Source organism: Trachurus trachurus (assembly GCF_905171665.1).
Source record: "Trachurus trachurus genome assembly, chromosome: 14".
Classification (NCBI taxonomy): domain Eukaryota; kingdom Metazoa; phylum Chordata; class Actinopteri; order Carangiformes; family Carangidae; genus Trachurus; species Trachurus trachurus.
Window position 1 is genome coordinate 15,653,878 of NC_139903.1, and position 24,745 is coordinate 15,678,622.

Consider the following 24,745-nt stretch of genomic DNA (forward strand, 5'->3'; position numbering starts at 1 on the left):
TTCTACTTTTTATGACCTGAAAATGTCAAAGTAAGCTACTGAGTGGTTCCACCAATTCTGACTCAGTAGGGTAGGCCTTCACTAGGGATTTGTTTCAATGTTCATCCATTTTAAGATTTATGTTAGGCTACCGTGCTGCAAGAACTTTGGTTAGAGAACAACTTTTAAAATTAAAATCTGGGTTTAAAATCAGGCTGCATGCTTTTTATTTTATTCTTAGTATTAGCTACTATAATCGTTGTTGTAGTAATCAGGCTATGTGGCAACACACAACACAATAATAAATAAAACTGAATTCATTGAAAAAAATGTAGCTAAAAAGTCTGTGTCTTTGTTCTGTCTGCGATCTGCATTGCATTATTGTTGTTGGTCTACTGTTTTGTTCTGCCCCCTCTTCTTCCCACATAGGACCTTTAATGTTTTTATTTATTACTAGCCATGCTATCATTAGGCTATATCAGTAGTGGTATACTGATATAACAACAACAGGCCTACATTTGAAGTGGTCCTTGTGGTGCTATGGCCTATAGTGTAATAAACAAAGAAGGCTAAATGTATTGCACAGATTCATTATGGCAGATAATAATGTAGTTTGCATTGATCCTAATTGTCATTGCATCCAAGTCGTGGGTTAAATTGCAGAGAGGAAACCTGCATCACCGGTGTGTTAATGGCCTGTGGATCTGGGCGGGCTTACGCAGCGACGCACGGTGTGGTCGATCGGTTGTAAACTCGATTATGTGCGCACCATCATCTCCGCTTCAGTCCCATCAGCAGCAGCAGCGGCGGCAGCAGCATCTTCGTCCTCCTCCATCCATCCACACACACGCACACACACACTCACTCCAACCATCTGCCGTCCTCTCATCCATCTCCACTCCTCTTGAACGACCTGCGGACCGGAGCTGAGTGGTTATGTTGTCGTGTCTGTGCTCCGTGGCTGCATGCCGCTCAGACCGCTGCTGAGGAGAGAGGAGGAGCGGATACCTGCGCTGCAGCAGCATCGGCTTCACTGCAGAGTGTTTTGGGGGGTGATAACAGCCCGTCCATTCATTGATTTGGGCGCATTCTGCTTGTGACAGACAGACACCATGGCGAAAACAGTCACATCATCCGCCGCAGTAGCAGGTAAGAAGTCTGTCCGCCCTGGCACCGTCATCATGCTCCCGGGCTCTGTTGTTGTGTTTGCGCCGCGGTTTAAAGCAGACTCACGAATGACGCAACTGACATTTGCAGCGCTTTATGTGCTTGATGCTGGCTGCGCAGTGGAGATCCGGCTTCACTCCTCTGTCTGTCCGCTCATCTAAACAGTGCAGCTTGTTTTAAATGGACGCTTGTTTGCATGCTACAAGGTGTATAGGTAAATATAGGATTTGTATTTTTTATAAAGTAAAGCCAAACACATGGCCTAATGTTGTTGTTTTTTATTATCACCGAGCAAAACAGATGGTTTCCTCTTTGTGTGGCTCTGCCTCCTGCCATTGTGTGATCTATACGTTTTCTCATATAGATACTGACATTAAAGGTGTAATTTCAGGGTTTCATTTGAAAGCGAAATCAAAGTGTGTGTGTTGCCATTTTCTGCGATGACGCGACTCAATCGGATAAAAGGGTTCAAATGGGTGGAGGGAGGAGGATGGATTGATGCCTGTGCAGGACAGACCCATGGATTACACTGTATGGTTTGGGGGAAAAAACATCAGACCATTGTTTGATGACTTTGTTGGGGTGAAGACTGTTGCAGAGCAGGTTGAAGGTGATGATTTCACTTCACTGGTTTGGACCCTCCACGCCCTGAAAGAGGAGAAAGCAAATCTATGATACAGAGGAGTGACTGTACACTTGACCCTGTCACTAGTTCACTGCTTCATTGATGATATACTGGAAAAAGACGTAAGAAGTACTCACTGATAGAAATATTGGACCAAATCAAGTCAAAGGGAAATAATGAACTGAAAAATTCAGCATTTTACTTTGAATTTTGTTGCAGAAACGTGTGTTTTTATAGGTTTTAAGCTCAGCCGGACACAGAAATAAGATATGAGCAGAGTTCCCCTCACAGCTGTGAAAGCTATACTGTAAATACAGACCTGGATCATTAGAGGTGGACACTGTGGCTACAGAAAAATCAATACGATATGTTATCATGGAAAATTACAGATGCGACAAGTTGAACATGATGAATGAGTACAGTAATATAGTTAGTGAAGTCAAGTTGAGCATAAAAGTTGAGGTGAACGTGAACAAAGTGAAATACAGCAGCAGCAGCAGCACCAGCTCTCCTGACTGCCAAACCATATTTAAGTGGGAGTCAGGGTTGTCTGCCAGCCAGGTTTCAGTGCACAATAAAAGCCCTGACTGAAAAGAGAGTGATTCACTTGATCAAGTAAAGCGAGTGACTTTGTGTTGGCAGTCTAGCCTGACAGTGCACATACTGATTCAGTGAATTTTTTTGGAATTAAACTGTAAATTAAACTCTGTAGTTCACAGAGGTAGAAAGAGACAGCGTCAACATAGTAACTGGGCAACAATTGTCATCTCTCAGTATCTTTATTACATAATATTAATAATATAGCACTCACTTATTTAAAATTTAGTCTGCACTTACTTATTTTGTTGTTCTGAGAGTGACAGATGACAGATTTATTACAGTTCATGAGTAAACGTGTGATGTGTCACTGCCTGTCTCATCTCTGATTTCATACACACACATTCTGTGGCTGTAACGTCTTATAGTCCATTCACACTGTTCACAACCGTTTTATGATATTAAAGTGATATTAATGTGACAATAGAGGATTACAGCTTCTTCTTTTATTTGTTTTGTGTGCCAGGAGAAAAGATGGCACCCCCATCCATTACTCTACTTCCCGACAAGAGATCTCCGACAAACAGTCACAGCTCTCCGGCCCGAACTGGAAAAACTAGTGAGTATTCCCCCCTCCCACCTCCCACCCTCCTGGGTCTCTGTCACATAATTCACACTTTCCCTCCAGGTCGTTTCGTTTGGTTGAAAATCAGTTATTGCACAATCATTTTGGATTATTTCACAACTGCTAGAGAATCATTACAGTCTGCACAGTGCGAGTCTGTAGGCGTCAACGCTTTGCAACAATAAGCAAAAGCTACATTCAGCATATGTGGAGTGAGTATCACATCAAGGACACTTTCCTCTCCTCTCCTGCATACTGCTGCAGTTTGCCCTTGGCATGAGGGGGGGTGGGGGGGTACTTGGCATTTTGCAACACAATGCACTTAACACAGGGCAGAGGAGACGTTTCCCCCTGGTGGTCACAAAGCAGCGCTGCAGCTCAAAGCTGTGGTGCTGATGTCATGCCTCTTTTGGACAAAGCTGAGTGTGCTTCCTTCCTTTCCTTCTGTCGCCGTGTTTCCAGCTCCATCCAACACAGAGAGGAAGCCACAAATAAATGGGCACGCGTCCCCTTCACACTTAACAGCCAACAGCGGTAACAACCACGCAGGTAAACAAAGTAAGTCTCCCTGCTTGTTTGCATCTTTTTACACTGTCCCTTAGTTTGGGTTCATCATTGCCACCACCACAGCCTTTGTTTTTCCTCTGTGACATTTTCATTCATCTTCCAGTTGTGGAGGGTTACATGAAGACGGATGACAGGATGCGATTAGCCAAAGAGAGACGTGAGGAGAGGGAGAGAAGTCTGGGTAGGTGATGTCCTGGTTTTATTTGGCACGAGTGCAAGTAAAGACGCTGATCTCATGAAGGGAGAAGCTCTGATATGCCTGTAGGTCTCAGTTTCCCCCTGCAAAGTTTCTTTTTTGCCTCTACAGTTTAATTGGCTGCGGAGAGAGCTTTGCGAACCAATCGAGGATTCATTTTGAGTTCACTGAGCTGCTGATATGATGAGCATTGTCACATCAGAGAGTGTGGCAGCAACATAGAATAGTCTGCAAAAGTAGGTCTCACACTCAGAGTTAATCCTCTGGCTGCTGCGTTTGACTCATGGTGACAAGGATTTCTCTCTTCATGATCTGGTCTTGAGGTTTCGACTGAGATGAACTCAAATTCACTGCAGAAAAAAACTGGGAAATACATGCACCATTTTTAAAAAAGTAAAATATTGATCAGATTAATGTTGCAAAATTAAAAAAAAACAACTTTTATGTCTACTTTTTTATATATCCTGAGAACCCGTGTCAGAAATATGTGTGTGTGATCTGTGTCAGCGGCCAGGGAGCAGCTGATCAGGGAGAAGGAGCGCAGAGCTCGGCTTCAGTATGAACGCACGGTGGAGGAGCGCTGGAGGCGGCTGGAGGAGCAGAGGCAGAAAGAGGAGCTCCGCAGGGCTGCAGTGGAGGAGAAGAGGAGGCAGCAGCTGGAGGAGGAGAGGGTCAGTTCATTCAAAATGGTCGGTTGCAGGTTGTGACCATTCATGGAAGACATTTTATGAAATGTATCTGTTGCTATATAAAACGATCAGAGTCAGACTCTTCTATTGAAGCCTCCGAATATAAAAAAGTACCTGTGGCATCAGTGTCGTACAGAGACACAACAAAGCCAGTGGTGAAGGGACAGCATGTAAATCAAAGTGGTCTCTGCTTCAGGAGCGGTTGGAGGCCCTGATGAAACGATCTCTTGAGCGAAGCCTTCAGCTGGAGCAGAGGAACAAACGCTGGAGCCGGGGCTGCCCAACAGGAGCAGGTAAGGACCAAGCTTTGTGTTGGATCACATGGAAGGCAGAGGAGTTATACGTACATGTGAATGACCTCAAACACCATCTGTTTTTTTTTTCTCCAGAGGGACTGCATTGTGCTGTATTTTTGTGTGAGTGAGTGAATGCGTATGTGCATGTGTCCTGCAGGTATGGTGACCTAAATCTGTCCACAAAGTCACATTATCGGGACTTGAATTCCTCGTGGGGACACAAAGTCCCCGTAATGTACGGAACCAAATTTTAAGGTGGGAGAAGATGTTTTTTCGGGCCATGGTGAGGTTAGACTGTGAGGAGACGGTAATGTTAGGTTGGGGTTAAGGTTAGACAATGCAATGTCATGGAGAGACAACTATGACTCTGTGTGTGTGTGTGTGTGAACGAGAGCCTCTCTTCTGGCCTGATTACTGCTGACAGCCTGGCTGCTGAAGTACGCATGAGCAGAGACGAGTTCCTGGTTTCCCACAGAGTCAGGATGGAGTTACATACAGCGTCTGTGCCGGTGTCTCGACCACACAAACTAAACTACATGTTATTAACTATTGTGGATCTGTCACTCTGAACCTTTAGCTCTGACAACAAGTCTAAATCTCAGTGCATCCTGACACGGCTGCTGTCACTGTATGTGAACTCCCATCCAGGTCTCTACAGCCGGACGAGGAACTGCTCAGATCAACTGTTCATAATGCTCTGTCTGCTCTGCTCTGCTCCGCTTGCTGCCTATAGGTGACAGTGAGAATGCCCCACTCCCTTTCTCTGCTGCCTCCGCCTTTTCCCATGGCATTGCCTCCCCCCTTCCTGCTGTCAGCGAATCTGGTAAAGTTAAGCCCCCTGGTCCCCCCCTTGCCCTTCCCAACTGTATCTCCCTTCCTGTTCATCCAACAGTTTGACCGTGTTTGTGTTGGTTTGCCTTCGGGCAGGCTGAGACGTCAATTTAAGACCACAGGCAACATGTGTTGTCTCTCTGTGATGCATGTGTGTTGGACTTTAAATGCTTCTCTTTTTTTTAATATTCTATGCTTGTGAGAAATCTTTATGTACTTAAGGCTTTTTCATGTTTGCTGTGTTGTGCTCTACTGCATTGTTGTTGTTTTTGAAAAAAAAAACTGTGTCCATAATAATTGTAGCCTACTAACATTTGTCCTGAATGATCTTAACCTATTTTTTAACGCAAAACCAAGCCAAAACATCCCGATGTTGTTGCAGGACTTTTCATTATCTCCTCTCTTGTGGGGACGAACTCTGCAGTACGACTTCATTTGCAGCACCATGCAGAAAAGGACAGTTAAAACGCAGCAGCACAAGCTGTTTCATAGACCTCAGAGTCTTGCAGGCAGATTAAATCCTCGATGAAACACATCAACACATCAAGCCTCTGGATTAGTTGCCCCAGTAATTACAAAGAGGCCAAAGGGCACTGGATAAAATGACTTGAGAAACATAATGATCTCCGACACAGGGAAGTATTATAGTCACGCAGTGTGTCGACGTGCGAAGGAGTATCTGTGAGAGGCTCGATGTGTAAAAAGCAGCTAAGTGGTGCTGACTCCAGGTCTCAGGAGCCGACAGACAGTTTTGGAGATTAATCGCAAATGACCTAGAATCAAAATATGTTCACCAAAATAGACCCTGTCATCCCGATGAGATGGCTGCACTCTTCAGAGATTAGTCTTTACAGATGGTGACAGAGGGATGAGAAGTTACAAGAGGTGGAAAGAAAAGATGCAATCTGTGTTTAGGGCCTTCGCTTTTGTGATTGTGAGTTTGCACAGCATATCTGTGTGTGTGTGTGTGTGTGTGTGTGTACAGTATGTGGGTGTCTTCATTTGCTGTCGTCGTTGTGGGTGTGGCACACAGTGACAGTTGTTGTTGGGATTCACAGCCGTGGCATGTGCGTGCCTGCATCACACCGCACAGTCGTCTACAAACTCAGGGATTCACTTTTAGTAATGATTAAAAAAAAGACTGTGGCATGAACACACTGCACCATGTCTGACTGTTCAGCTGAATCAGGGACAAACATGTGCTCAATAGCCTGCACTGCCCAGTCAGGGCAAGTCTAATCAAGGGAAATCAATGATGTTGTTTCCTGGCAGAAACACAACAGAAAATCTTTCCCTTCATATCTGTTTGTCAGTGTCAGAAAGTCCAGCAGGGCAGAGCTGATCTGCACAAAGCTCATTGTTGTATTTTTTTATCTATTGCTGCAAAAAATAAACAGGAAAAAGTCCCAGTGTTGAAAGATTTTCTACATTTGAGCTCTTGGTTTGCAGCAAAACGAGGGCTAAGAAACCCAACTAGAGCCACAGAGGAGAAACTATAATCACACAATTAAACAGTGATGCTGATATCGCTAACGTAATTATACTGGAAATCTAATATTGTGGCTCAGAGTGCAGCCGGCTCTCATATTAATCTGTACTGCAGTATCATCTCTGCCAGCCTCAACAGTGAGTTTGTAAGCTTCAGCTGAATGCAACACACACTGTCTGGTCAAGCCCCCCCCCCCACCGCCACCACCACCACCACCCCCTGGCTACTGTATTTATATCCCTCTGTCACTGGTTATATATCAGTATTTGGTTTGATGAGCATCATGTTTGTCATCATGCAGCGCCCTGCAGCCCTCACAGGTCACCTTTCTGCAGCTCGCTCAACCCCGCAGATCACAACAGAGCCGGACTTCAGGGAGGCTCTCAGTCCACTCCCAACACCCCCAAGGTCAGTCCTCACACCTCACACACTGACGCACCAACAACATCACACCTCCAGGAATCAAATATGCAACAGAAACCAGATCTTATTGCCTGAAACGACTCACAACGACACTTGCTTTTACAGAAACAGCGGCTGCGCAGAGACAGAAGAACTGCATCACCAGGTTGTGGATCACCTGTGAGAAGATCTGAATCCCCTGCTAGTCTCACCAAGAACCTGGCTTCTCCTATTTCCTCTAAGTAAGACTACAGGTTTGATGTTTCAAAGGAAGCTGTCAGCTGGGAACAATACCTTGTTTGCACAGCACTATTTTCTGTCCTGTCATGAAAACTTAACATCTGTGTTATCTATGTGCAGGCTGGCAACTAAGATACGTGCCCAGTCTCCTAACAATGCACATCAGTACCATTACTCCCCTACAAGACATCGCCAGAATATATCCACTGATGACAGGAAAGCAGAAGAAAAGAAAGTGGAGAAACCCAGCGAACAATCCAAAGCTGAGACTGCAGGGAAGAAGAACACCGACGTCAACAGCACAAATCCATCTCCACAAGCCGACGGGAATGTGGTCAACGCTGAAAACACTAAAATAAGATCTCCAAAGGGGGAAACTTCTGATAAGCGCCTCAAAGGCGACACGTCTGAAAAGAATCAGTCGCCTGACAGAAAGGATCACATGTCTCCTAAAGTGGATCCGTCAGAGAAGAAGATTCAGAGCAGCGTTGAGAATGGAGACGTGAAAAAAGGTGATGATAGTGGAAGGTTTGTTTCCTTAATCTGCGTTTAGTTTTAAAACATTTGAATAATTCTTACATGCCATCTTTCTGTGTGTGACAGAATCAGCAACATGCACATCTACAGCGAAGGTGGCAGCTGGCACAACAAATGCAGAGGAGGCGACCAGGTTGTTGGCCGAGCGTAGGCGTCAGGCTCGAGCTCAGAAAGAACTGGAAGAGAAAAAACGTGAACATGAGGAAGAAGAAAGGTGGTTCATTGAATACATTGTCACTTAAATACTGTGTTTATAGAACGGCTATGTGTTTCAGTGTATGTAATGAGTGTATGTACCTGTCAATCAGACTAAAGGAAGAGCAGCTTAAGAAGAAACTGGCCCAGGAGCAGCAGCAGCAGAAGGAGGTGAAGGCTCAACAAGCAGAGCAAAAAGAAAAAGAGAAGAAGGAGGAAGATCCTCAAAGCGTGAAGAAGGAGGAGCAGGAGAAGGAGCTACAGACGGACCAAGAGGTCAGAGTGGTTTGTAGGTGAAGTTCTGTCAGTTCTGTTCTGTCTTCAGTTCTGGTTTTAAAACAGATTTTATCTCGAACTCGACAGAAAGACAAAGCCAAAGTCCAGGCTCAGGAAGACGCAGCTCGTCAACGACAAGACAGAGAACTGCTGACGCAGCAGGAGGAGGAGGAAAGGCAGCTGAGGAAAAAGGTAAATCCAAACAGAAAGGATCTCTCAAACACACAAACTGCAACCTGACTGCCATGTTTTAACCTCCTGAATCCTGTTTAGTTCACACAGTGATTACATGCTGGTATGATTTTTTTTTTTGCAGAGAATCGAAGAGATCATGAAGAGAACAAGAAAGGGTGAAGCTGACTTGAAGGTACTGTAAGAGACACCTTCTGCTCTCATACAGTTGACCTGCTGCCTTTACACACCTGCTAATTATGGGATTATTTTTCAATGTTAATATTCAAGCTTTGGCTTTCTGTTACTACCTTTATTAAATTCTTCTGTTGGTGATACTTTGGTTTTGTGTTTTGATTACCACAAACGTTGACTCGATCGTCTCTGTTCTGCATTGGCTCAGACGGAGGAGCAGGTGGAGACGAAGTCCGTCTCGCCCCCAGGTTAGTAAGTTATTCAGTCACGCTGCAGATACCTCAGTTTGCTTGCTGCTCGCGCTCACTCCGCCCCTCGCTCTTTGCCTGGCAGCTGTTGAAATGCAAATAGTAGGACACACACATGCAGTTTTTTTTTTATCTGAGCAATTTTGTATCTTATTTTGAGCATGCACAGCAGAGAGCTACGTTTTTATGAGTTGGCTTTTGTGAAATCTCAATAGGCGGCTGATGCCAATACATTCCCAGCTTTTTTATTATTGTCTTGTTATGTAATACTTCTGCTGCTTGAGGGTTATACAGCATTTTCTGGAATATGGAGCGGCAGCCAAGGACTATTGCTCTTGGTGCTGATAGAGATCCTTTTGCTTTAGAGCAGCATCATGGGAGATGGCTATAAAATTAGCTGCTCTTGAAAATGCCCTTGGAAGAATTATTCAGTCCCTCTCTCTCCAGGGGATTTGCTCTGTAGAGTGTGAGTGAACACTTTGTTTGAACTGTCCTGTGCTAGTACTCTCCTCATTTGGCTTCGTCCACAGTCAGCAGGAATAGACTAAGAGCTGAGTCTTCATTTCAGACAAATTAATTGTTTCTTCCACCGTGAAATTTCATCAATGTTAACACAGGACAGTCCAAATAAAGTGGAGCCCACTCTGATGTTGTTTTTATTCTCCACAGGGGATGTAAAGACGGTTCAAAGTAATGCTCAGGTGAACGAGCGAGCATCCAAAAATGTTGAGTTTCAGGTTAAAGAGCAGGTCACAGCCCAGGTCAACACGAAGGAGGGTGCAACGGTAAAGAAAGAATCAGCAGCAGCAGCAGCAGCAGCACAGGTCAACAGTCAGAAGAGTGTACAAGTTAAAAACAACACTCATCAGGTGATGCCGACACACAACGTCCCTGACAAGATGCTGGACGTCAAGCAAAGCAGTGAGGAGCACGGCAGCCAGAATAACAAAGAAACCAAAGCCTGTGTTCTTAAACAACAGGGGAAGGAGGTGGAGATGAATGTAAACAAGCAGCACAGAACAACTACTGTTAAAGCCACAGACCAAATAAAAACAGAGCCGACCAAGGTGAAAGCCGACGCCAAAGCGAGCCAAAAGGAGGGCGCTGTGATGAATGGAGAGGTGAAGAATAAAGGAAGTGCCTTGATGAAAAACCACGTGACCGATGAGGGAAGCAAACAACAACCAAACCTGCACGCGTCAGCAGCCGAGGAAAAGGTGAAAGGAGGGTCTCAGGTTGAGGTCATCAGAGCCTCGGTGACGCCTGCGCCGGTGGGACACCTCTCGCCGCCCGTCATCAAGCTGGAGCCGCTGGATGTGAAGGGCACAGGGTCAAGTGATGAAGTGCAGTCCATGGAGGTCAGGTGAGTCATCACATCAGGTAGCTCTGGACTGAGACGAGTTAACCCTCCTGTTGTCCTCAAGGAAGGAAGGAAGAAAGGCAGGAAGGACGAAGGGAAAGAAGGAAGGAAGGACAAAGTAAAAGATAGGAGGAAAGAAGGAAGGGGAAAAGGAAGGAAAGATAGATGGAGGGAGGAAACAGATTCATTCAAGGAAGGAAGAAGAAGGGAAAGAAAAAAGGAAAGAAGGAAGGAAAGAACGATGGAGGGAGGGAACAGATTAGGTCAATTGGATCAAAAGAGGAAGGAAGAAGTAAGGACGAAGGGAAGGAAGGAAGGAAAGAAGGAAGGATGGAGGAAGGGAACAGAAGGACAACAGGAGGGTTAAATGTGGTTATTGCTGTGCTTATTTTGAAAAATCAACCGGTGATTTTCAGTGACAAATGCGGTGAAATAGCCTGGATGTTATTAAAAGTCGCTGAGGTTTTTTATTGTTATATTTCAGCCCAGCTTCAAAGGAAGAACTGATCTCAATCCCAGAGTTTTCACCGGTCAACGAAACCCAGCACAGCGGCATGAGCAACACTCGCGCCCTGGAGGACCTGCTGGACCTGACGGGCAGCGTCACCTGCCCCAAACTGTCCACAGAGGGCAACATGGGCGACTGCAACAAGAACCTCATCGGGGGAGTTGTCAGTCCAATGACAGACTCAAAGCTCATTGGGGTGCCGTCCTCAACCTCAAATAAACTTAGCATCAAGTAGTTCACTAACTAACTCTGTCTTTCTCTTGCCCTCTCACTCCCACTCTCTCTCTCACACACTCACGAGGGTGTCGCTTTAGTATTATGCCCCCATTGTTGCTACGTTTATGGGAATAGAGCCATAGAGATTGACTTACAAAAAAAACAAAAAACCTGTAAACTGAAATAATAAATAAATAATGACATAATGGACTTAATATAATTTCATTATAGATATCTAGAAAACACACTATTGATAACATCCAGTAGCTTGGTAGGAATCTTAAATCTTCCCTGCACAGACTCCTTACTGGGTCCCAGTTCAGCCCCATTACTTACGTGATACTACTCAGAGCACCCATGTTTCTACTGAAGCCCTTCAGCCTAATTTATAATACTTATAATACTTCAAAAATGCTCTTCATGCATGAACTGATGACTGATTTGTGTGAAAGTCAGTGGATTTCAAGCGAGGTCTGATGGTAGGATTGTTAATGCACATTTTCTCCTCGAAGCGGTGACTCCCTTTTTTCCTTTTTATCTCTAACTGGGACTTTATAACTGCACGTGGGTGAGAAAGACGAGTGTAAAACTTGTGACTTGAATGTTATTGCACTTTTCTTTTCTTTTTTTTTAAGTGACATTAACACAAATTACATTACTAAACCTTTATTGCAGACTAGAGTGAATCGCTGACTTGAACTTTAGTGCAAAAATATAGTAACTGCATTCACAGAAATGTGTTTTACAGGCAAGAGGCCTTTTTTCAGTGATTCTGAATGGAGCTCTGATGACAAAAAGCTCATTTATGAAACGACTGGGACACGTTGGTCCCTGATGAGTTTCATGATGTTTTGCACTGTGTTTGAGTTGGTGTTTTTTGGTCGTGTCGTGTCGCACAGCCAGAAAGAGTTTGGCTGGGAACATGTGAGAAGGGATTTACAGGTAAATCTTCCTCCTGTTATTTGAGTGAGGAAGCTCTTCAGCCATAAAAGGACCTTGTGTCTGTGTGCTTTTTCTCTCACGCTCTTGTGTTTCTGCATGAAAACATAAACGGTCTTTATGTTTCTGTAGCCTGCACATGGTGAGTTGTGGGCCTGCATTGGCATCACCCTCCTGTAGTTTTAAAGCACCATGAGCGTAGGAGAAGTGAGCGAATGAGAAACATGGACCAGATGGTTGGAACCAAAGGAAATGTGGTTGGCAGCAACAATAGTGGAGCCGTTAATGCGTTGGAGGTGCAGCGGCTGTCTGAGCTCTAATGGTGGTCACCTAGGCACAGCTAATGGATGCATTAATCTATCGGACATAGAGTAACATACAATAGATTCCCATCAATAGATATATCTGGTTATTGACTTGTAAGAGTGAAGTGCACTCACGGGAATGTCTGCTAAACAATCAACTTTGAAATATACCCTGTAGCTATAAAGATGCTGTAGTCTCTTAAGTCTGTTTTGTTGTACCCTGTGGTCCTGTAATAGGAATCAGCCCCTTTAACTTGTTGAGCAATTCATTCAATTGATGACAACTGCAATTTTCATCATGTGTCATATTTAAATGTCATTTCAGTAGATGCCTTATAAGGGGCTGGTTAGTTTCTTCATTTTTGTGGTAAAACACCTGACGGTCTTCTGGCTGTGCGTGTTTATCCTCTCTGTTTGGACACTGGAGTTGTTGTGTGTGACCTGTAATACTTGAACCTTGATTTGAACGCATCATGTTGCAAACAGTTGTTCATGTTACCTTGTCACTTTATGAGGTGACGTTAAGAGTTATATATGTTTTTGAGTCAGTGCATAGCCTGGGCAGGCTTTCTGGATTGTTTCAAGTGAAGAAGCCATGTTGTAACAAACAATACTGAAATTTAGGATTTGCTGTATATTTTGCAACATTCAAAGTCCACTTGTACTCCAACTGCAAACACTCTCTCACAGCCAGACTAACTCTTTAAGTAATGTAATTTCTGTAGACATTGTGCATGGTAAGCATGGTCATGATAATGTTATCCGAAACAATAAAAATAAAAATAAAAAACAACCTCATAATTCTGTGTTTTTGTGTGTTAATCCATGTTTTTGGTGTTACACAGATAACCTGGATAATATGCATCACATATTTTAATCACAAGCATGACACTGCATAAAAGACAAAACAAATCACTCTAGATTTAAACTCAAATTCCAGTAAATGCAGTCTGATAAGATAGCCCTGCTGTCTTGGAGAGTTGCTGGCTCTCTGAAGACTTGGAGGATAATGGATCGAGCTTGTGCTATAGGTGGATATATAGGTGTAAATCTATAAGCAAAGAGGTTTCAGGAACCACATTACACACACATTACACATTACCACATTTACATCCTCTCCACTCCTCCAGGAAGAAAGACTGTGCCTTGTGAGCATGCGATCACCTGGTTGTTTACTTCTCCCCATCCTAACACCCATTTCATCACTATGAGTATATGGTCTGTGATCTTGACTGCTGTGCCAGTCAGCATCCTGCAAGCTGTCCCAGACACATCATATAAACAAGGGGCACGTTCCACGTATAAGTCAACGAATTAAACTATTTTAAGTTAAGTAAAACATCTGGGCTTCTTCAGGCACACACAAAATGAACACCTGAAATGTTTTTTCTCTGTCTTTTTGATTGTTGTAGGCTAAGAGTTGCACAGTTATGTTCAAAGGAAGCTACTTCAGTCTCAGCTGTGTGAAAACCTCTACATTTATTCTGTAGACTTGAAATCTGATCATTCATATAGGGTGAATTCAGGTATATTGGGACAATTTTTGTAAATTCATTTTCTGAGCCATTTTTTGTCATCAAGATTAATAAATAACCCAACAAATGAGATATGTCTGGATTCCTCTAGGTGTCTGCATTCTTTATGTGAAACAATTATGTGCTAAATTCTTTTGTGAGAGCACAGCACTCTATTTTAAAGGTTTTGACACAAAACTATTTTTTCGCAACTTGTTTGGTAAATTGGGACAGTAGGTTTGGTAATTTGGGACACAGGCTTGTGCAATGGGATAATGCATGGAGCTGCAATTACATTAAAAAAGACATGAATAGATTGCTTATTTATGTATATTAGGCCTATAGCCTATTATTTTTATGTTGTGTATTGTTTATAATCTCGTGATTTGTAACCAAATATACAAATTATTTCAACAAACAGCAGATTTAATAGCCTAAAACATATTGTGAGCAGACTATTGACCTCAAGAGAAGCAAGCATGTTTTTAAAAATACATTTATTTTTATATTTTGTTAAATATAAATATATAAAATAAAGATAACTCATCACATAATAAGAGATAAAACAATCTGACCTATTTTTGAACGTCACTTCACATATTCCACATTAACCGCTGATTTGATATTCTGAAATGTACAAAGGTACTTGTTTTCCCTGTATGTGTAAGAATTTCTCACTTTTAAGCATGTAAGATATGACTACACTATTGAAATATTTCAATATAAACCCAGAAACACTGTCCCAAATAACCTGAACACGCTGTCCCAAATTACCATACTACTATTGGTAATTTGGGACAGTAAGAAAATGTCCAAATTAAGAAAATGTAAACATCCTCACAAACCAATGTTTGTTTATTTTAGTACACCAATGCATCACACATCTTAATATAACTTTCATACCTACAGTAAATTAGTCATACAAATGTAATAGCCTTATATTAAATTCCAACAAAAGCACATGCCGTTTTGCTTACCTCCTGATATTTGGGGTCAGCGTCCTGTTTGATGCTGACCACACCCCCCTGTGTGATGTCACCCAAAATATTTAATGTGACTTTTAATGTAGACATCCAAAGGAATGTATTAGCACCTTTAACTTTGCCATAGCCCATTCAAGGCAAGTGGAAGCAGTGTTTTTCCTTATCTGTCCCAAATTACCTGATGTACCAATATACCTGAATTCACCCTAGGTAAACTCATTACACCACAGTGTAATAGATTAAACGACACAGTAGTATAAAAAATAGAATTAGCCTTACCTTAACCAGGAGGACGCCTTGGGCCCATGGATGTGTTATGTTGGGGAACTATGCAAGTCCTAACCCTCCTCCTGGCCATGCATGTGCATTATTGTTTACAACAAAGCAGGTGAGAAATCAATCCATGAAGTGGTGGATAACGTTATTTAAATTACCATATATGATATTACGATGTGTGTATTCGTGTAGTCGTATCTGTCATAAACCATTAGGTTACGGTACGCGTAGCCTATAGGCTACTTGTGTGGCGGTGCTGCAGAAACCGGGTTGGCGGCTCTGATCGTGTTCAGCCAAGAGACACTAGGTGGAAGACAGAGAGCCTCATTCTACTTCTAAAAAGTTACATGTCATTTATTTAACCATCACAATTATTCTTTTAAGATGTTTAAAGATTCTTTTAAGATGTTTTAACTCGGCCTCCAGACAGACGTGTAGTTCACACTCCGGGCCGCAGGTGGCGCTGGCTGCAGCCTCCTGTACATGAAGCTGCTGAGGACGAGCGACTAGCAACAGCTTTTTTTTGGTTTGTTTGTGTTGTTATTATGTATTATAATTATTGTTTATTATCATTATTATTGTTGTTGTTGTTATTATTATGGGAATAGGTGAGTCTGGCTCACACTCCAGCGCAGTAGGGGGCGGTAATGCGCCTTAACGCTGGTGCCGCCCGCCACAAATAACAAAGAGGAAGAAGAAGCCAAGGAGCAGCAGCAGCTGAGTAAAGTGTCGCAGTCGCCCGAAGCTGTGACGGACTCGACGCTTGGTTTTCGGTAAGTTGTTGGACAATCTTAATAATTACACGTAAGGGTCGATTAAGTTGACTCGTCTGTATTTATTTTGTCCAACCTGCCGCTAAGATGGTCCCAATGACTCTGGATGCCATTTTCTGAGAGCAGCGTTATTATTAGCAAAGGAAAACCCCAGGCTGGCTAGTTTAGCTTAGCTTAGCTTAGCTTAACGTAGATAAGACTGCTCGACCCAGTGGTGCTAAATATAAACCAAGCCAGAAAATGTAACCTCGAATCACTTTAAAACTGCTCACTACACACTTGCAGGGTTGTGTGTGCACAGAAAGGACAAAAATAATGTCTGCATCGTGTTGTTTGTCCAACTCGCTGCTGGTCGCTCGGACTAAAGATGGAGGCCGATGAAGGATCAGAGCTGAAACACAATCAGCGGCCTCCATTGAAAACACCCAAGTTAGATATGCTCTTCTCTCATTTGCATTTGCATTTCGTTTCATATGTCTCATAGACTGGTGGTGTTGCCTGGGTTATATTAAACATAACGAGACTGTACACGTCCCTGTATGGTAATGTGGTTGATAACCACCGAGATAAAAAGGAAGAAAGCGGATAAGTTACGCCACCATGTGCAGATAATGTTTTGTAAGTAACATTGAGTTTTTTCTGTCGTGGATTTCAGGCCAGCTGTGGTCTGCAAAAGGTAGCTATTAAAGTAGAGAAGAAAAATTAAGATATTTGGACGTAATGAGCAGATTTCCGGGTTTGCACAGTTCATTTTTTGTTCCTGGAAATTGTTGTTTGCCCAAGACAGACTTGAAGACTTGACTCAGCAATCATTTAAACAATTGAAAGTAGCAGCTGTAATGTAGTGTCAGCTGTTCTCCGAGACACAATTGATTAGATTAGACAGGTGGGCTATTATCTATGAGTAGTATATGCCTTGGGCTTGCTTTTTAGACCTTAACTGTTAAGGACATGCTGTTGTTTAACTTAGTGCTGCTTTTCAAAAACATTTATTAAACGTTTTGGTAATGCAAGGCAATTTATTGTTACATTTCTACTACAACATTGAAACAATGGTGTGTTTTTTTAAGGTAAATTTGAATGATGCGGCTTTTGTGTATTGTTTTCTGAGATTTATTTCTGTAGTTAGAAAAAAAAAAGGTATTTTTTGCCTTTATGTAGATAAGATACTGGAAGACAAGACAGGAAAGTCAGGGAGAAAGAGAGGGGGTGCCACAGCAAATGGCTACAGGTTTGAACTAAACCCATGGCTGCTGCAACAAGGACTATGCAGTACACACTTTGACCAGCATTTACATAAAAAAAAAAAAAAAAAAAGATTAAGCAAATTAACAGGCAGTATGGTAGAAGACTAAAAGAAACTTAATTGAAGGTGATGAGTTTGGTTCTTATTTTGAAATGGTTGTTCAAAAGACTCAAGTACGCAACCAACACCTGGCAAAGTGACTTAGCCTCAGACCATAAATTCCTCGTGTCAGCTGTGGAGTCAGGGCAAGTCGAAGTTTGTTGTCTGCTTCGAATCTACCGTTATATCTGCGTACGGCTGTAAAACTCTGGTGTCTTTTTTTTTGTTGTTGTTCATAGATAATTCACCCACTTCCAAAGATGGTCCGACCACAGTTTGGACCACCGCGCATGAAGCCAAGGTAATATATCTATTGATCATGTCAAATTGACATAATTGCTACATCTTTATGTGTATTTATAGTCGTATGAGACTGATATTACTTATTTTTATTATTATTATTATTATTATTATTATTACTACTATCATCTTTATAATTGTTGTACTATGCAGCTTTTCATATTATTTGGGAGTTTAGTCTTATTTCATGTGTGTTTGATTATTTTATGTGGCTTTTAATGGACCCCAGGAAGAGTAGCTGCTACCAGGTGTAGCAGCTAATGGGGATCTTAATCAAATCAAATCAAATATTGAAGCTTGCTTTTTTTTTTTTTTAATTATGGTGGCATGTGTTGTAATCTTGTCTGTTTTTTCTTTTATCCCATCAGACCATATGGAGATGGTCATGGCGGCATTGGGCGGAGTGAAGGGAATTACAACCCAAACTCCAGAGGCCGAAGAGATACCCAAGGCTACCCAGTGAAGGGGCCTTTTAACTGGAGAGAATCCAGAGGCAGAGGACGACCCCCGGTTGTCAAGAGAGTCCCCCTGATGGGAGAGCAAAGGGAGCCACATTTCAATCACTGGAATTCCCCAAAACAGGATTCATTTCCACCGTACCATCCCAAAATGGAACCACACCACAGCCAGAGGAGGCCGTCTCCATCGAGGCCAAACCGCTCCCCCCATGGTCACCATCAGTCATCCTCGCGCAGCCCTGCGCACGGATCCCCAGGTCAAAGAGGGCCGCCGTTCCACGGCCACCCCTCAGGTCACAGGTCCCCCTCCCCGAGACATTTTCGCGACCACCCAGTTGATAGGAGGCCAGGCGGCGGCGCTACACAGGCCTACCAGGGGTCTTTTAGAGGCCCCAAAAGGCAGACAGGTTCTCCCCATCAGGAGCAGCGGAATCGGGATCCTCGTGGGAATTACAGCCCCAGAGAAAGGCCCTTTGAGCACTCAGGTCATGGCATGAAGCGCTGGAACGAGGCTGGAGCCTTCTCTCATCCACACAATGGAGAGCACAGACCCTCTGGGTCACAGAGGAGCCCCAGAGAGATGCATGGGAGAGGCTCGTGTCCAGAGAGGTACAGGAGTGAAGCAACAATCCCAGCTGGGTAAAATTATTAAAGAGGAGGCCCGAAGCTGGCCCAGTCCTACCAGTCACAGGGGGTCGTAATGGTTACCTCTACTCTGCCCCAGTCCATAGTTATTAGAGGGGATTAATGGGGGTCTGATATAATTGTGGTTTCACCTGCCATTGACAGGAGTGTTACATCTGTAAATGCTCTTTGAAAATTTACTTCTCCTACCTGTTTCATTCTGACATGGCATTATGAAGGGGCAGCATTAAGATAAAAGTTAAAAGTTCCGCCTCCCACTTAACATGGCAATGGATCTCTCATTGTAATGATTTCTCTATTGTTTGATGGATGTGCAGGTGGTCATCTGAGCAAGACTCCAGACGGCAGCGCGGTCCGGTTGAGAGGCAGGGCAGCAGATCCCACAGTAGGGAGAGGGCACAAGATGTCCCTCACCCGCCCCCTTTCAGATCCCCCTCATGGAAAGGAGGCCCGCCACAGTCATCGTCCTACCACAGGGGTCCTCCGGAGAGGCAAGTGGCAGGACCCCGGAAGAGGAGGATGTCAGACATCAGCATGCCCTCCCCAGACCCTGATCTGGAGCATGGCAGTCCCAAACACCTTCGGAGAGAGAGACCTCAACTGCTCAATATCCCCAGGCCCTTTGGTGGTAAACCTTTGTCTCTTAGGGATAAAAGTTACATGGTTAAGAACAGACAAATCAGAGCAGAGTCTCTCATGAGGCTCAGAATACCTCCGTCTGTGAGACCCAGGCCTCGCTTCGGCGACTCCAACTCACGAGGAAATGTCAGCTCTGTTCTTGCTATCAGGAAGAAACGTTTCCAGTCAAATCCTGTTCCCCTGAAAAAGCTGGAGCCAACCAGGAGGGAAAGATCATCACAATCCCCCTCCAGAGAAGACGATGGCAATGGCAGCAAGTCTTCCCGAGATTCTGACACAGAGAAAGAACAGGTGGAGTCTCGCCGGTCCTTGAACGCACACAGGTACGGTATTTTCCTTGTAGCACTGTTCGCAGGGGCTTGATGATGATTAGGAGGTCAAGAAAGAATGTCTCAATGTGAAGGGGGTGCCAGCTGTGGAAAATGGAGATGTCGTGTCGGGCTAAATGTGCTACACTGATTCAGTTGATGAAAAGCTGCAAAAGCTCTGAAAAGCCTCCCTGTCTGCGCGCTGCCTGTGATTCAGATATCTTCCCATCACGTTGGCTGAAGAGAAGGTGCTAAGTTACACAGCATATCAATAAAACCAGCCTGTTATAAAACCTGACAAAATGTTAAAAGCCCTTGATGAGGGGAGTGGAGTGGTTGATCAGTTGATCTCGGCAGTTTAAAGGATTCAACAAGTTGTCAGCACTGAGTGTCTTAAAGAAAGAAATGGTCTACGTCACGTTGTGAAGACGCCTTCATCCACAGTAGAAAACAAAATCTGAAGTTACAGCATTTCGCGTAAAACGGTATACCTGTGTACACAAAACAAGGACACGAGGAAGACGGCATTTAACATGACCTAAACAGAAATCACCACACTGGGCCTTGTTAAAATTTTGACGACCTGTCAGCCATACATGGACCTTGGGAAAAGAGTTGCATCAAATGGATATCAATCACTGAATGATGATTGTACAAGGCACTAAGTAAAAACACGGGACAACAGTCAAGTCAAAGTCAAGCGGCATGTTTGATCGAGGAGTTTCCAAAAACAAAGTTAGTTTAAAATGTCATGTGTTGCACTAATCACGGCATGATCAAGATGGATGATGGTGATTAGTTCGGACAGAGATAATGAAAGCCATAAAACAATGAAGAGGAATTTCTCTTGCTGGATTTTACTAGTCACCATCAGCATTACAGAGCAACATGCATGTGCATTAATTCTCACTGAAACTAATACATAACTCATGCAGAGATTGACATTTCTGACTTCATTATGTATGCACATTAAATTACCAATAATTCAATTAATTTTCATAAAGTTCCACTGTTTTTATAATGGAAGTTAAATAACAAAAACAGTTAAAACCCAAGACAAAGCTTTTTAAAATTATATATTTTTTGGACTAATGGAGCACGCCAGTCACCATATACAGGAGTTTTTTGGTCATCACATTCACCATAGATCCTCATTAATCCGTGAGTCACTCTACCTGTGAGCAAAACCAATTAACATATACCAGAAGAATCGGCTCCTCTGAATGAAATGCACTCTGCACCAACGTGACGTCTCGTGGATAGTACTTCATCAACGAACGAAGAGGAGCCTGCTGCTATGCAGCACTTCATACAGGAGTTGTCTTCTGCACTGCAGTCAAAAGAAGTCTGCAGATGTTTTCCTACTGCTCCAACACACATCAATGTGTCACAGACAGGAAACTATCTTGAAGCAGTTTGATGAAAATCCCAGAGAACATGTCGCTGCTAGATGTCCAGCTCTGTTTCAGCGTTGATGTGAAAGTCTAAAAACGGGCCAAACACAAGTGGAGGAACAAAACAGAACCAAAGGAAAGGATTTGAAATAGATAACGAGATGAGAGGAGATATTGAAAGTGGACTTCATACTGTGTGGGGACAGAAGAAAGATCAGCCTGCTCTTTGAAGCCTTACTATACCACCTTGTTATATGCTTATCAGCATGAAATCATGACAGGCCAGCATGTATGGTGGTCAGTACCTGTGTCTACTGGTGTGTGACCTAATGTTAATAACCAGAAGTATGCATCCTCTGCCTGGGGGAAATCAAAATATACCATAGCTACTTTACACAGCCAATACAAACCTGTATGTCACCCTGAGAAGATGTTGTGATGGACAAATCTTGGCATTTTATCCGACTGTAACTTAAAGCTACTATACAAAGAGGAGAAGAGCACTGCACAGGCTCCTCGACCCTGTCTTTATCACAAGTACCAATGAGTCAGTCGTCAGTGTGACTTCCTTTTCCTAAAGCATGCCCAACGCCTAACATTTTAAAGAGCAGAAGATCTGAAGGAGTAGATGTCTCACTTGAAGGCTCTGCAAAGCCTTTTAAAATTGGCCTTGAAACCTGGACACGTCTGTGGGCAGACACCGGATCATCTCTTAAAACCACCGAGCAGCTTTCGAGAAGAAGCTGACGTAATCGCCTGCCCTCATGTGTTCACTTCAAAACTGCAGACATCTACCAAGGCCCAAATCTCCTCTTTCTCTCTGAGGTGCATGTTGTGAAACCCTGTGGATGATGAGCCCAATAAAGACAACTAAAGGAACAACTAAGAATAACGTGATGATAAGAACCTCTGAACGTCAGGCTGACAGTGAAAACCAGAGTATTGTCCTCCTGCGCTTCTGTGAGAGGGATGATAGAAGATTTGGTGATGTGATCTAGACCGATATCTTAAAAGTCCTCCAAGATTTGCCCACTCTAACAATCACTGAGTAAATGAAGACAGCTCAGATTGATTCAGGGTACAAAAATAGGAGTAAAGGAGCATGGACAGTCCATGGTTTTTGTAAGTACCTATGTGATGCGTGACTTTATGATCATTTATCTGCCTGCCAAACAATGCTGATCATTACTGGTTTAGATTGCATTTCGTCTAAAAGCTGACAGGTCGATTTGACGTAAAAACATTTCTGTACATTGTTTTATTTTTTACTTGCCTGTTCCTCTAAATACTGCGATGCCTTGAATGATTGATTATTGAATGAACTATTAATGTATCCAGAATGCATTAAAGATGTTTGTATACTGCTGATAACCTGATGTGATGCTAGGACAGGAATGCTGATGTCCTTAACACTTCCTTTGTGACACTCCACAGATCTTCTCCCATAGAGAAGCGTGACCTTGTCGTTTTGTCCCACTGGCCGCCCAGGCCGAGCTCGTCCAAGGACGGCTCACCTCCAAAAGAGCACAGCCCAAAGTCAAAGGCCGGTAAGTCAATCACGTTTGTAATCTTTTGTGTAATTGTTTTTGTAATCAATTTGTTTTCCTTTCTTGCTCTTAATGTTTAGGTTTTAATGTTTTAACTTGATGCTATGGGGATTATTTCCAAATTTTTTCTTAGACCGCAGCTCAGATGAAGAGGGTGCATCGAACAGTCGTCTCTCAAAGACAGATGATACCAGATCATCATTTGAAGACAGAAAACGGGGACAACTGGACAGGAGGATATTCAGGTTCATGTCTTTGCACTTTCTTTCAAACTATGGAATGGTTCAATGACTATCATTGTTAAATGCAGGCTTCTTTTTCTTTTTTTGCAGGCCATTTAATAATGTGATGCAGGAGAGCTACAGATCTGGGAGGCCCTTCAGGCGACCGGGACCTGGAGGACCCATGCAGGTGAGAGAAACATCATGTCTCAGTATGTGATGCATCAGTGGGTAGTGTGCAGCAAAGAAATTTGCCATGTTGCATTTTTGAAATGCTTCAAGGGTTTTGTAAATACAATGCATAAAGATGCAAGGAAGCAAACCATCGATAGAGGTTTGCAGCTAAAACATCAAGAACATTTTCTTAATTCAGTCTGTGGGCCACAAAGATCAACACTCAATCATTGTAAACGTATTTTTCGGGCTCCTCGACAGTATTGATTTAATTTAATCAGGAACAAATAAGAATACTAGCTTATTGTTTTGTTTTACAGAGACTCAGAGGTGGCCCAAGGAGGCCAGGTCCTGAACTGACGCCAAATGTGAGAAGACCACTCATGGTATGTATGAGTAACTCTTCAGAGTTTATTACTTCTTATGGAAAATATTAAATGTTTTTTTTTTCTTGATGATTAATTTGTGAATTTTGTATGTGTGTTTATTTTTTGTAAAGGAGAGCTTAGTGCCCCGGCCCTTCCCAAATCAGAGACCAGTGTTCAGAAAAAGTCACAGCATCATGTCCAAATACCGCAACATGAGAGTGCTGCGTCAGCGAGTGCCGTACAACCGAGGACCGAACCAACAACGCTGGTGATAATCTCTGGTGAGAAAACACACAGTGTATGTCAGTGTTATAACAGTGCTATAACAAAGCGTCAGCCTTTGTCAAGCTCTTCAAGAAATGTTGTACTGACAGTTTTGTCCTGATCTTGACACAGGTTCCTTCATCCTGCAGATGCAACACTGGAACACGCCGGGTGGCCTGCACAGCCCTGTCTCTCACTACAATCCCTACGTACCTGTAGATTATTGAAGTGAAGTGTTGTTGCTTACATTTGTTAAATTGCATCTTTGAAGTACTGCAGTCATTTGTTTTAGACTATTTGTAACATATGCCATTGTATTATATTCTACTACCAGCTTTTTTTCTGGTGTATTTTGGGAATTGCTGGTCGCAATCTTGGCAGTCTTCGTTTTACTTGCGTAGTCTTAGCATTATTTGTTTACCAGCACCGATCAATTTCAGGTTTGTTAAGTCCAAGAAATTTTTACTTTAACATCTCTCTTTTATTGTTTGCGATGACGTATCACAAGGTGTCATACTTGACTAGTCCTTGTTGTTCTATTTAGAAACATGTCTACTGACACCGACACTACTTGTAAAACTTGTATAATCACATGTTGAGTTTATTGTTTGAGACCTGAAGTAAAGTTGGATTTAACAAGCTCTATTTGAGAAGAGTCTGTGTTTGATTGTTGAGTTGGACAGAATCAGTCCTGAGTAGTATTTGTTTTTCTTTGTGTTTTGTTTAAGACATGGACTCAGAATCTAGTTTATTAAAATAATTTTGTCTGCCAGTAGAGTTAGATATGCAAATTATGATTAAAAAAAAAAATCCTTGCTACAAACAATATGACTCTTGACAGAAAGGGGTGTAACCTGTGAGAGTAAATCTTTATTGATTTACTCGATTTACCATCCTTCAATACAAATGAAAGAACTGATTTCCCTCTACTTAAGCAGTTTGG

The 24,745-nt window shown here is 42.9% G+C and overlaps 2 protein-coding genes across 7 annotated transcripts; both read left to right on the forward strand.

The window, feature by feature from the left end:
* The first annotated feature begins 508 nt into the window (after positions 1-508).
* On the forward strand, positions 509-11,415 carry map7d2a (MAP7 domain containing 2a). Of its 5 annotated transcripts, none has more exons than XM_083986334.1 (17): positions 509-1,360; positions 2,835-2,927; positions 3,396-3,491; positions 3,604-3,681; positions 4,204-4,367; positions 4,582-4,678; positions 5,415-5,504; positions 7,303-7,409; positions 7,530-7,645; positions 7,764-8,155; positions 8,247-8,394; positions 8,489-8,651; positions 8,739-8,843; positions 8,968-9,018; positions 9,226-9,265; positions 9,935-10,628; positions 11,110-11,415. In XM_083986334.1, the coding sequence occupies exons 1-17, from the start codon at positions 1,327-1,329 to the stop codon at positions 11,366-11,368; spliced, it is 2,727 nt and encodes a 908-aa protein (XP_083842460.1). In that variant the 5' UTR covers positions 509-1,326; the 3' UTR covers positions 11,369-11,415. The 5 variants fall into 5 exon arrangements, with proteins under 5 accessions (XP_083842460.1, XP_083842459.1, XP_083842461.1 ...); XM_083986333.1 differs by having other exon boundaries at positions 509-1,128; XM_083986335.1 differs by having other exon boundaries at positions 509-1,128; positions 3,396-3,482.
* A 4,644-nt stretch (positions 11,416-16,059) lies between these two features.
* On the forward strand, positions 16,060-24,447 carry LOC310997623 (uncharacterized protein). Of its 2 annotated transcripts, none has more exons than XM_083987392.1 (10): positions 16,060-16,139; positions 17,724-17,785; positions 18,153-18,881; positions 19,205-19,849; positions 22,663-22,775; positions 22,909-23,020; positions 23,108-23,186; positions 23,491-23,556; positions 23,670-23,819; positions 23,935-24,447. In XM_083987392.1, the coding sequence occupies exons 2-9, from the start codon at positions 17,745-17,747 to the stop codon at positions 23,808-23,810; spliced, it is 1,926 nt and encodes a 641-aa protein (XP_083843518.1). In that variant the 5' UTR covers positions 16,060-16,139; positions 17,724-17,744; the 3' UTR covers positions 23,811-23,819; positions 23,935-24,447. The 2 variants fall into 2 exon arrangements, with proteins under 2 accessions (XP_083843518.1, XP_083843519.1); XM_083987393.1 differs by having other exon boundaries at positions 18,153-18,851.
* The last annotated feature ends 298 nt before the right edge of the window (positions 24,448-24,745 follow it).